Source organism: Heterocephalus glaber, unplaced genomic scaffold, assembly GCF_053883595.1.
Source record: "Heterocephalus glaber isolate CG9 unplaced genomic scaffold, H.glaber_assembly_v1.0 deba00001097, whole genome shotgun sequence".
NCBI lineage: Eukaryota > Metazoa > Chordata > Mammalia > Rodentia > Bathyergidae > Heterocephalus > Heterocephalus glaber.
This window is the reverse complement of record NW_028258191.1, coordinates 600,111-613,551: the sequence shown is the minus strand read 5'-3', so window position 1 is coordinate 613,551 and position 13,441 is coordinate 600,111. Positions and strand designations below refer to the sequence as shown.

The 13,441-nt window shown below is 37.8% G+C and overlaps 1 protein-coding gene across 11 annotated transcripts in view; it reads left to right on the top strand.

Moving 5' to 3' along the window:
* Cacnb4 (calcium voltage-gated channel auxiliary subunit beta 4) overlaps positions 1–13,441 on the top strand; it is a 305,695-nt gene that overhangs the window by 227,200 nt on the left and 65,054 nt on the right. Inside the window, exon 1 of one of the 11 annotated variants that reach the window (XM_087209993.1) lies at positions 1,328–1,414. The exons of the other annotated variants lie outside the window; for them this stretch is intronic. Within the exon in view, the coding sequence (XP_087066119.1) occupies positions 1,343–1,414 (72 nt within the window). The 5' untranslated portion in view covers positions 1,328–1,342. Of the gene's footprint in view, positions 1–1,327; positions 1,415–13,441 lie in introns of those variants that run through there. 11 annotated transcript variants of the gene reach the window in all.

The window sequence follows — 13,441 nt, the reverse complement described above, 5'->3', positions numbered from 1 at the left end:
CAAGAAAACAGAGTGAAAAATAATGTATAGCTAAATAAAAGCAGTGGGCAAGGAGCTAATGTTCAGATTTTGGAAGAGAAATGTGTTTTGTCTCTCTGAAGTGACTCTTCAAACTTGTTTGGAAGTCTTAAAGTTTTTTTTGATGGATTGGCTTGTTTTGTGAAGAGTGGTAGGCTTGAATTCCAGGGTGTGGACAGGCTAGCAGAGGACGTGGTGGTACTCTGTGATTGGTGATGAACCCTAGCTCTGGCCATGTTGAAGGGAGTGCTAGGATCATAAAGAGAAAGGGCAGCTCAGAGCACCCCAGCTGATGGGGAGGTCATTCCAGTATGCCATGGGCCTCAGATTGGAGGGTGGGTCAGGAGCATCGGCATCACATGCGGAAGATAGCAATCTTCTTCATGCTGCTCACTGATGAAAAACCAGAAATAACCTTCTTTAGTTATCCCAGTAGAAGCAATGCCTCCTGACTATATATAGCTTGTATAGGCAGATAAAAATATGGAGAAATAAAGCCTAATTTTCATTTTTGCTAATAACTTTAATTGTTCTAAAGTTCTCAGGAGGACACTTAATTTTTACTCATTTTAACTAATTTAAACTCTACATCTCTATTCATTTTTGGAGAAGGGTTAAGAACAGCAGATTGGCCTCACCCAAAAAACAAAGGGCCAGGATAAGCCATAAACTGAGGTGTCATGCTAACCCATATGGAGTAAGTCCTCAGTGGAGTGCTTGCAGTGCCCTGAGTACATAATCTTCATAACAGTCCAGTTAGGTTAACATACTCATTTTCAGAAAGAAAACTAAGCACAGAAAAATTACATGTATTGTCCAAAAGCAAACATGTAGTCAGTAGGAGCCCTGGGATTCCAGTTCCTGCTGTGTAACTGCAAAGGCTCACTCTGAACTTATTCTGTGCCACTCTTGCATGAATAATTGCTCCTTCTCTTGATATTTCTTTTGGTTTTTTTGGGGGGGGGGTTGGTACCAGGGATTGAACTTGGGTCCTTGTGCTTGTGAGGCAGGCGGTGGAACTATTGAGCTAAATCCCCGGCCCTCTTGATATTTCTTAATGAAAAATAAAGGTGATTAGAGTAAATTGAATCATAGTAACTGTCTGTTATGGCTTATATCTAGATGTGCTCATAGGTGGGGCTTTTGGGAGGTGATTGGATCAAGGGGCATAATACTCATTGCTAGATTAGCCCACTGGTTATAGCTAATGTGAACGTGGGAGGTAAAGCCTGGTCAGAGGAAGTGGGTCACGGAGGGTGTACCTGGAAGAGTCTATCTCCTTCCCTCTTCCCTTGATCTCACTCTGCTTCCTGCCTGCCATGCCATGAGCAGTTCTCCTCTGCCATGCTGCCTTGCCTTGGAGCCAGCCAACTATGGACTGAAGCCTCTACAAACTGTGAGTCAAAAGAAAACTTTCCTTCTAAGAGTTATTCATATCAGGTCTTGTGTCTAAGTGATGAGAAAGTGACAAGGCACTATGTCAGACTCATTTTTACAATAATTTTATTTTTTAGAATTAATTTTATTACTGCATTTTAGGTATACAATATAATGACATTCATCATTGGAAATTTGCACCTTTACATAATCCATCTTGGTTATTATTTTTTCCCCCTTCCCCTGCCCTTCCTTCAACCCCTCCATCCCCCCCTATTTACAAAGACTTTGTTTCCATTTTTTCATTTTAATTCCATTCCCTTCTTTCCTTTCTCCTACCCCTCCCACTTCCCCTTCCCCTTTGCCCCTTTTCTTTCTATTTCACATTGTCTTTTATACCTTTTAGTCTTTATTTACATTTGCAGTTTCTCACACTATATAAACTATTCAGTATGTACACGTGTCCTATTTATTTCACTTAAGAGTATCACCTCAGTGTGCATTCATTTAGCTATAAATGTCTCTAAGTTCTCATTTTTTGTGGCTAAGTAGTACTCCATTTTATAAAAAAAACCCACGTTTTCTTTATCCAGTCTCCATTGATGGGTAATTGGGCTGCTTCCAAGTTTTAGCTATTACAAATTGTGCTGCTGTGAACATGGGGGGACATATATCACTGTGGTATGATTCTTTTAATTCTTTGGGGAAGATACCCGGCAGGGGAATGGCTGGGTCAAATGGGACTTCCAGTCCTAGTTCTTTGAGGTATCTCCATACTGATTTCCACAGTGGTTGCACCAGGCTAAACTCCTACCAGCAGTGGAGCAGGATTCCTCTTTCCCCACAGCCCCGCCAGCATTTGTTATTGGTTGATTTCATGATAGCAGCCATTCTTTCTGGAGTGAGGTGGAATCTCATCATTGTTTTCATTTGCATCTCTCAAATGACCAGTGATATGGAACATTTTTTTATGTATTTATTTGCCATTTCTACTTCTTTGTGTAAGAAATTTCTGTTCAATTCAGATCCCCATTTTCGGATTGGGTCTTTAAATTTGGGAGGTCTGATCTTTTTAAGTTCTTTATAGATTTGAGATAGAAGGCCTTTGTCTGAGGAACAGCAGGTGAAAATTTTTTCCCACATTGTGGGTTGTCTCTTCACACTGCTGGTGGTTTCTCTTGCTGTGCGGAAGCTTTTTAATAAGAAGAGATCCCACTTGTTGATTGTGCTAGTTCACAGGCAACTGAGGTTTTGTTCATAAAATCTTTTACTACACCAATGTCTTCAAGAATTCTACCTAACCTCTGTTCCAGCCGGATCAGCATTTCTGTTTTAATATTTAGATCTTTAATCCATTTTGATTTTAGTTTAGTGCATAGTGAGAGATATAGGTCTAGTTTTAATCTTTGGCAAGTTGAAACCCAATTTTTCCAGCACCATTTATTAAAGAGGCTATCCTTCCTCCAGTGAGGGTGTTTGGTTCCTATGTCAAAGATGAGGTGGCTGAGTGTGTCTGGAGTGGTTTCTGCATCTTCTGATTTATTCCACTGGTCTTCAGGTCTGTTTCTTTGCCAGTACCATGCTGTTTTTATCAGAGTAGCTTTGTAGTACAGTGCAGGTTGGGGATTGTGATACCCCCTGCCATGTCTCTGTTGCCTAGAATTGCTTTGCTATTTTAGGTCTCTTCTTGTTCCAAATGAATTTTTGAATTGTTTTCTCAAGGTCTGTGAAGTATGCTGCTGGAATTTCCATTGGGATTGCATTGAATCTATATAGCAGTTTTGGTAGTATGACCATTTTCACTATGTTGATTCTTCCTACCCAGGAGCAAAGGATGTCTTTCCATTTTCTGATATCATCTTCAATCTCTCTTTTCAGAGTGCTTTAGTTTTCAGAGAAGAAGTCCTTGATATCTTTTGTTAGGTTGATTCCTAGGTATTTCCGTTTTTTGGATGCTATTGTGAAAGGAATTGTTTGCCCTATTTCTCTCTCAGTGAGTCTGTTGTTCAAGTAGAGGAAAGTTATTGATTTCTGTGTGTTGACCTTGTATCCAGCTACTTTACTGAATTTGGTTATTAAGTCTAGAAGACTTTTGGTGGTGCTCTCTGGGTCTTCTATGTAGAGTATCATGTCATCTGTTAGTAATGACAATTTGACTTCTTCATTTCCTACCTTTATTCTTTTTATTGCTTTCTCTTGTCTAATTGCTGTGGCTAACGTTTCCAAAACTATATTGAACAGGAGTGGTGATAGTGGAAATCCCTTGTCTTGTTCTTGATTTTAGTGTGAGGATTTCAGTTTTTGACCATTTAGTGTGATATTGGCTGTTGTTTTTTCACAGGTGGCTTTTATCAGATTGAGTTAGAGACTGTCTATTCCAATTTTTTGTAGGTTTTTTAAAATCATAAATGCATGTTGGATTTTGTCAAATGCTTTTTCTGCATCTATGAAGATAATCATATGGTTTTTGTTATTGTCTCTATTGATATAGTGTATTATATTGATGGATTTGCATATGTTGAACCATCCCTGCATCCCTGGGATGAATCCCACTTGGTCAGGGTGTATGATCTTTTTGATGGTCTTCTGCCTTCTATTTGCCAGTATCTTATTAAGGATTTTTTTCATCTATGTCTCTTAGGGAGTTTGGCCTATAGTTCTCTTTTTCAGTTGGGTCTTTCTCTGCTTTGGGGATCAAGGTGATGCTTGCTTCCAGGAATGAATTTGGGAGCATTGCTTCCCTTTCAATTTCATTGAAGAGTTTAAACAGTAGTGGCAGTAGTTCCTCTCTAAATGTCTTATAGAATTCAGCAGTGAAGCCATCAGGACCCAGGCTTTTCTTAGTTGGTAACTGTTTAATTACGTTTTCAGTTTCATTGGTTGATATTGTGTTGTTTAGAATTTTTAGGTCTTCTTTGTTCAACTTTGGTAATTCATACGTATCTAGGAATCTGTCCATTTCTTCTGTGTTTTCCACCTTATAGGCATATAGGTTCTCAATGTAGGTATTGATGATCCTCTGGATTTCTTCTGGGTCTGTTGTAATTTCATCCTTTTCATTCCTAAATGCATGGATTTGGGTTTTTTCTTTCCTTTTCTGATAAGGTTGGCGAATGGTTTGTCAATTTTGTTGATTCTTTTGAAGAACAAACTCTTGGCTTCAGTAATTTTTTTATTGTTCTCTTAGTCTCCATTGAATTGATTTCTGCTCTGATCTTTATAATTTCCTCCCTTGTATGAGCTTTGGGTTTGTCCTGTTCTTTTTCTAGAAGCTTGAGGTTCAGCATCAGGTTGTTTACTTGGGCTCACTCTGTTTTCCTAATATGAGTATTTACTGCTATGAATTTCCCTCATAAGACTGCTTTCATTGTGTTCCATAGATTCTGCTATTTTGTATTGTCATTGTCATTGAATTGTAGGAGCTGTCTGATTTCTTCTTTACTTTCCTCTGGGACCCATTGGTTATTCAGAAGTGTATTGTTCAGTTTCCGTGTGTTTTTGAAATTCTTGTAGTTTCTTTTGCTATTGATCTCCAATTACATCGCACTATAGCCTGATAATATACAGGGGATAACTTCAATTCCTTTGCACTTATTTAAACATGTTCTATGAGTGAGTATGTGGTCTATTTTGGAGAACAACCCATGTGCAGCTGAAAAGAATGTGTATTCTGATTTTGTGTGGTGGAACACTGTGTAAACATCTAAGTTCATATGTTCAAGAGTTTGATTGAGTTCTAGTACTTTTTTGCTTATTTTTTGTCTAGTTGATCTATCAGTTTGTGACAGTGTGGTATTGAGGTCCCCCACTACTATTGTTGTAGTGTTTATATGATTTTTCATGTCCATTAGTATTTGTTCTATATAGTTGGGTGCACTAGTGTTTGGTGCATATATGTTTATGATTGTCATCTCTTCCTGTTGGATTGTTCCCTTTACAAAGATGTAGTGTCCTTCTTTGCCTCTCTTAATCAGTGTTGGTTTGAAATCCACTTGATCTGCAAAGAGGATAGCTACTCCTGCTTTTTTTTCGGGTTCCAGTCACATGAAGTATTGTTTACCACCCTTTAAGTTTCAGTCTATGAGTTTCCTTTTGAATTCAGTGTGTTTCTTGTATGCAGCATATTGTTGGATCTTGCTTCTTGACCTATTCTGCCAGTCTATTTCTTTTGATTGGTGAATTGAGACCATTAACATTGATGGTTATAACTGATACATATTGACTTATCCTTGTCATGACCTTTTCTTTTTGTTGGATTCTCCCCCTTTGTGTTTAATTTCTTGTCATGCCCGATGGATTCATTCTGCTGGGCTTCCTGGGGTTGTGATCCTCATTGTCACCTCCTAGGATATTGTCTAAAATTTTTTTGAGTGCTGGTTTGATATTCATGAAGTTCCTCAGGTGCTCTTTGTCATGAAAGTATCTTATTTTTCCATCAATTTTGAAAGATAGTTTTGCAGAGTACATCAATCTAGGTTGGAGGCTGTTTTCCTTTAGGGCTTGAAATACATCACTCCAAGCTCTTCTTGCCTTGAGGGTTTGCATTGAGAGTCTGCTTTGATTCTGATGGGCTTTTCTTTGTATGTGATTTGTTTCTTTAACTGCTTATAGAATTTTGTTCTTCTTTTGGGTTTCTGAAATCTTAACTATTATACACCTATGTGTAGATTATTTTTTGTTCAAGGCTGTTTGGAGTCCTATATGCATCACTTATCTGTATGTGAAGTTCTTTTTCCCTGCTTGGGAAGTTTTCTGTCATCACTTCTGTGAATAGTTTCTTTATGTCATCTTCACTCTCTCCTGTTTCTTCATTGACTCTGATCAGTCTTCTGTTATTCTTCTTTGCATTGTCTAGGAGCTGGTGGATGGATATCTCATGGTCTCTTACTATTTTGAAGTAATTTTTCTTTTCCTGATCACTAATTGCAATCTTAACTTCTATATCTGAAATTCTGTCCTTACAATGGTTCATTCTGCTGTGTAAACTTTGAAGTGGAGTTTTTAATCTCCTGGAAATCTGTTTTTTATCTGTTTTATGGATTCCATTTGTTTCCTACATTGAGATTCCATCATGTTCCCCAGCTCCTCTATGTTTTTATTTGTGTCCTCTCCAGATCTATTAATCATGTCTTGTACTATGGTCACAATCTCTGCTGTTATCTGAGAAATTATTTCTGATTTCATTTTTCTCAGATCCTGTTTTGTTGCCAGTTCATGGAGTCCAGGTGGTTGAGTATTAGATTGTTCTATCTCATTTCCCTTTGGGGTTGCTTTAGGTGATCCGGAAGTCTGGTTTTGAGACTTGTTTACCTGTCTTCTCATTTCCATAGGGGGCAAGTGTGTGCTGCCTGTGCCCACATGGCTCACCTCCTCAGCGCTGGGGGCAGTGGTATGGCAGCCCAGAATGTTCCCCTCCTCTGCGCTGGGTCAGTGATGACAATAATTTTATTTCTATGCTTTTGAAAAATTGGTCCAAAGAAGTTTTTAATTAAAAAAAAATGAGCAGATATCTATTTCCTCTCTGACCATTTTGGATATATTGGTGAGCTAATGCATGCACCCAAAGTAAAAGAAGAGAAAATGCACAAGTTTGATAATCCCATCCTTAATAATAGTTGGCTGTACATGTTTTGATGTCAGTTACAATGAATGATCACCATGACTAATTCCTGGCCTTAGGAAATATTTTTGACAACAGACCTTAGAAGACTCTTAGAGATCATCCAAGAAATGCTCTTGTTCTAAATGCAAGGGTTAGCTTTACCAGCTGATAGACAGATAACTTTGGCATGAGGCTTTACTTCTCCGAGTCCTCAAAAGAGCGTTGGAGAGAAATCACAATAGCATATTGGAGAGAGCAAAACATACTCAGTAATTGCAAATCTAATCTAAATGCAGTTGTGGTGATGGAAGGGATTGAGAATTTTTTAAAGAATGATTTTAACCTTTATAGTCTGCTAATCCAGCAGTGCCTTCCAGCACCTCTGCTGTGCATAGTTATTAGCTAATTATCAAAGGCTTTAGAGTAAGTCAGCCCAGGGTTCACTACCCTTTATCAGTTGCATGACCTTGGCCTATTATTTAGTGTCTCTAAGCCTTGTTTACCTCAATGCAAATAATGAACTCTACCTCTTAAATTTTTATGGTGCCTAAATTAGATAACATCCATAAAGTGCTGTTTTATTATGATCAAAGCCTCATTTCCAAGTTCCAAAGTTTGAACTAAGAATAAGCTCTTTTCCTCTAACCTAATGAGCTCTAACAGAAAACACAAAATTAGCAGAAAAAATGAGAAAAAAGTAGTCTTACTTGTATCTCTTCCCATTTCAGAACCAATTGTGGAGGAAGGGTATTCCCAGGGAAGAGAGTGGGCTTGAATCTCTCCAAACTCCAAATCTGTATGTATGTACAGGTGTACATTATTAGCTTCTAATTTTGAAAATTCTCTAAGTAAAATTCAAATTCTACAGAATTGTATAAAATGAAATGTATCTCTGTTTCCTTCCTCCAAAAGATTAAAGGCCCAATGTACCCACAATATGTTTATTTTAACAAAATTTAACATACTTCATTATTTTACACTTCAGTCTTGTGACTTAACAATTTTAGATTTTATTGCTTAGAGTTCTTTCATGTTTTTTTAATGTCAGTGATTTATTCTATGAATTATTATTCTATGTCAGACTTTTTAAAAGGATGTCTTCTACGGATGGACCTTTAGATTCTGATAGCTTTGTTATGCCAAAAGACAAAATTAACAACAAATTTAGTTTACATTTCTGACTGTCTTTTATTTGCCATTCTAGTATCAGGCAACATCTCATTCTATCTATAAAATAGGATGAGTGTTCTGATGAGCTGAGCTGGCTTTATAGGCAGAAAAATACTGAAGAAAGTAGAAACAGGAAACAAAAAGTAGGTTGGTCATTTCAAAGTTCCTTTCCTTGTAAAGGCTGAAGCAGAGATGACTTCCTTAATTTTCCAATTAAAACTGGCCTGTTTGGGTGCTTGGCTACTATCTTTCTCCTGATTTCTCAAAAGGTATGATAACAACTTGGTTTCAGTGTGGTGGCCTGAGCTTCAGCATGAGTGACAGTATTTTGGTCGGTCTGTTGAGTTTAGTGCAGTACCACTGTTCAAACTAATGGTCCCCTGTGATTTTTCTTAAAATGTAGAATCTTGCTCCATTTTGCCCAGTCTAGCCTTGAATGCCTGGATTCACAGGATCTTCCTGCTTCAGCCTTCCAAGTAACTGGAACTACAGGAGTGCATCATCATACCCAGCTGGCCTCCTATTAATTTTACCTAACAGCTGTCATAAGCAATACTGCAGTGAATATTCTTGTACATACATTAATCTGTTACAGGCTTTTCTCTAGTGCAATGTCTTCAAGTAGAATGGCTCAGTTGTTTTTGCCTAATTACTTTCAAAATTTTATGCTAATTTCATTAAGTGACAATTTTGCTGCATTCCTACTAATACTGGGTATTTAATACTGGATATCTAATGGTTTGTTGTTGTTGTTGTTTTTGGTACCAGGGATTGAACTCAGGACCTTGTGCTTTTGAGGCAGGTGCTGTTGCCACTGAGCTAAATCCCTGGCCTATTATCTAATGTTTTGATCTTTACTAACCTAGTAGGTGAAAGTACTGTCATATTTTAATTTCTATTTCTTTGGACTAAAGCTGAAAATCTCTTTGTATGTTTAATGAATATTCTTATGTCCTGCTCTTCTCCCTTTCTGAGGAGTGATTGAGGAAATATCCTATTCATCTATTTCTAATATGTTAGAGTTCATTAAATATGAATTAATCCCAGTTTACTTATGTAAAATTTTTGTGTCATTTTTGACTGTTGTGTTTTTTCCCAGATAAATCTTTAAATTTTTACGTAGTCAAATTGATTGGTCTTTTTAAAAATTCTGAACATTTTGATATGCTATTTAAAAACTTCAGTCATATTTCTGCTAGTGGTAGTATGTGTACATGCAAGGGTATATATGAATTTTACCTTTAAATCTCTACGTCTGAAATTTACTTTTGTATAAAGAATGACATAGAAGTTTATCTTTTTTCCAGTTACCTAGCTGAGTTTTCCAACACTATTTATTGAATTATGCTCCTTCCCCATTGATTTGACATGTTTTCTATGTCACATATATTATCTTTTAGATAGAGGGGTTCATTTTCAGACTCCACATTATTTCATCGATCTGTGCAGTGCCAAACATTTTAAATTTCTGTACTATCAGGATATGTTTCAATGTGTTTAAAAGAGTATTTTTCCTTATATATTATTTTTTAAACATTTTTCTGAGCCGTTTCTGAATACTAAGTTTTCCAGTCAACTTTCATGTCATTTCCCAAGTTAAAATCGGCTTTGTTTTTTGCTGTTCTTTACAACTTGATTCCAGCGACACGTGGAGAAGAAGTATGTCCTCTCTGTGGTTGCAGTCTGGGGGTACTGGGTACTCATGTAAAGTTCTCCCTCGCCGAAGCCATCTCATTCACTCTTCATTCAGTAAATAGTTTTGAGCTTCTGTGTGGTAGTTTTGTGCTGGGCACTCAGGACCACTGAAACAGACGCGACACAATCCCTGCTTAAAATGATCCTTTACTGGGGCTTCCACTGTCTCTTCAGCCACCTCTGTGGGAAGCACTTCTGTTTTGCATGATGTGTGTGGGGATGCAGTGGTGCTGGGGATTGAACCCAGGGCTTCTGCGTGCCAAGAACACACTTCACTACTGAGCTGTGTGCCCAGCCTTAGCCATCTGTTTTTGAAGACACCTGGATTCCATTCCGTTAGCTGTAAATAAGTAGTCCTGCAACAAGAATCGAGCCAGTCAAAAGTCATTCCACAGAATTACTTAAAGATGATTTTTTTCATCAAACAGTTCTCTAGGCTACAGAAATGTCACAGGTAAGGTTCAAGTTGTTTTTCCTATTTTCTTCTCTTCTAAAGGAAGATATATTATTCCCCCTTTTATCTCACAGGAGAATTCCTTTTTAAAAATTATTTTTTATTTTTGAAGACACTAGTGATTGCCTTAAGCTGCTTTTATGGGGAACTTATATACTGTTGTCATATCTCTAATCTAACTTTCAAGAAAACAGGCTGCACTGTAAAAGAAATGCTTTGTGGGTAGCTTTGTAAACCACTCTGGGGGAAATGTGAAAGGGCAGCATTTCTGAGTCCACTCGTACGAGAATCTTTTAGTTACCTTATCTGTAGGCAGCACTGCTCTTACCAGCAGCACATCCAGGATTTCCTTAGCAAATACCGTCATTTCCTTGTTAACATCTCTGCTGAAATTAGCTTAGTGCAGCTTGAGGAGCCGCCCTTGAATGAAGACCTTGTTCGGTGGCGGTGGCTAATGCTTCCAGGTGCCAGCAGCACTGTGATCAGCCAGGTGGAGCAGCCCAGTCACTCACCTGTGTCACATGTGTTGATCAGAAACCTCACTAGGTTTTGATCAGGTTGAGCTGGTCCCTAGTGTGGCTGCTCACTGTCCCACGATGTTATTCAGTGGCCCATGAATAGCAAAACTTGATTGCTTGAAGCCACTTTCTGGTTGGTGGTCTTTTTCCTCTAAGGAGCGTTAGCTCTTTGCTTCATCATCCTTTCCATTACAATAAAGTCCTTGTTGGATGCAGAAATGATAGCAGCTTTTTAAAAAAGTTCTGGTATTCTTTGTTCTCACAGAATTCTTTGTTCTCACTTGTATTTATTGATGCAGTCCTTCTTAAATATATGTACAACATTATGCACTGAATATGAAAGTAGTTTCTGTTAAATAGCATCCATGGAATCTTTGTTTTTTGTTCTTCCCTCAATATATTAGGTTGAACCACATGGTTACTATAATTATATTTTATATAATTAAATTTTAATTATAAGAAATAATTGGTGAAAGTGTGAATACAGTTGGAGTGGTCATTACTTAAAAAGAAGAGCTTGTAAGGGTACTTATAATCTTTTACCACTACCTAAAATGCTGAGGTAAAACCCTGCCATTAAAGTAGAGGCTCAAAGAAATCTGCAAATTAAAGCCTCTAGAGATATTCTGAGAAGCATATGTATATATTTTGAAAATTAGCCTTCAGTTCACTTTTTAGGAATCTCAGGTTGGCACTTTCTTTTACCTGTATCTATTATTCTAAATTAGTAAGATTGTGGTGAATAATCAATATTAACAAAGTACCATAGAATGTTTGTTTTACTGGAACGTTTAACATTTTAACTATTTTAAAATGTTTAACATTTTAACGTTAGTTTTTGCACCAGATTCTGTAGAGGAAATTTTTAAAAATCTAGCTGCTCATTTGTCCTCTACCTAATAATATCGTTAAGTAGTGTGAAGAGATGTTCTTGCTGCTAGTGTGAGCCTCAGATGTTTTCATTTGTGCAGTGGGGTAATGAGAACCTATTTCACAAGGTTGGTATGATTAGAAAGCCTGTACATTAATGATTCACATGTAGTAAAGGATGGGTAAAATTTGTCCTCTTCTCCTTCCCTTTATGGTTTCTTATGGCCATGCTCCCTTGCTACCCATGACTATTCTCTGCTGCCTAACAAGTAACCTTAGTTAGGTTAATGGTGAGGCTTGAGCTTTAGGTCTTCCATCTAGTGAGAGTGAGCTGCTGTGGCTACTAAGCAGAGCTTATCTTATTCATTCAACCAATATTTTTGAAGACCTGTTTATAAGAAACCTTAGAAAAAGACTAGCTTATGATCGCTGAGGTGTAATTTTAACAGTTCCTTGCTTTGCCAGGGTGCTGGAAATATATATACACATTATCAGTGCTCTGGGATAAGGTATTGGAAGCCAGAATTAAAAAAAAAAAAAAAAACTCATGAGGGTGAGTTGCTAACAATGAACATCATTAGAACGGAGCACAACCTTGGTCAATTAACCAACCACCAAGAGGAATTTAAAATCACTGGAACAAATAGTGGAGAAATTCTGATGGGAGTGGATGTGTCTTTCTTTCCACAAGCTTGAAGGTTCTGCTCTGCCAGGCCCTGCACAAGCCGACATACTTGGAGATATAGCTAGGACCCTGCTAGCCTGAGTGTCCTAGCAAAGAGCTCTGGAAACACTTGGCGAGGTGGGTAACAGAAGAAAGGATACCTGCAAGAGGGAATGTTAACCTGTAAAAATGAATGTTGTGTGAGGGATCTTTGTGCCTACGCACAGCCTTAGGAGTAATCATTTAACCCACCTACCCTTGGGAAATCTGGGATCGTCACCAAGAAGAGGCTCTATTCCTGGAGTGTGGAAAAGTGCACATTTGAGTTATTGCAAGCTGAAAGTCAAGAAACGGGCCCAAATCCACTGGGTGTGACGTGTTTCTCTGAACATCATACTGGCACTTAGTCCACTTAATGCAACCATTGAAATACTAAATTTTTGCCAAGTGTAGTGCTCATATGATCCAGAAGGAAAACACATTTTGAGCATTGCCCAGCTCAGTATGTTACCCCCATATTAAACATGTGGATGTTTAAATTAAAATTAATTAAAAGGAAGTAAAATTTCATCTTTTTTTTTTTTTGGTACCAGGGATCAAACTCAGGTCCTTACGCTTGCGCAGCAGGCAGCAAAACCACTGAGCTAAATCCCCGGCCCTAAAATTTCATAATTTTAAAAATTAAATTAAAAATTCAGTAGTATATTGGTCTTTCCCATCACGTTTCAAGTGCTCAATAACCACACGTGGCTTGTAGCTACCATACTGGACTGTGTCCATAACAAGACATTTGTATCACTGCAGAAAGTTCTGTGGGGTAACACTGACCTTATCGTGTACCAGCATCATGTGTGTATACCAGGTAATCCTGAAGAAGGGTTTCATTCCTATTTTGCATGTGAGAAAGGAGTCTAGGAAAATCTTCACAGTTCCCCTCTCATGTAGTTGTTCCTGATGTCCCTAATTCTGGTCAGTTTACACTGAACAGATAGCTAAGTCAGTTAATAGGGGACTAGGAGTTGGACTGTGTACCTCAACAGTTCCAACAATAGCAAGATTCTGTTCCAGTGTTG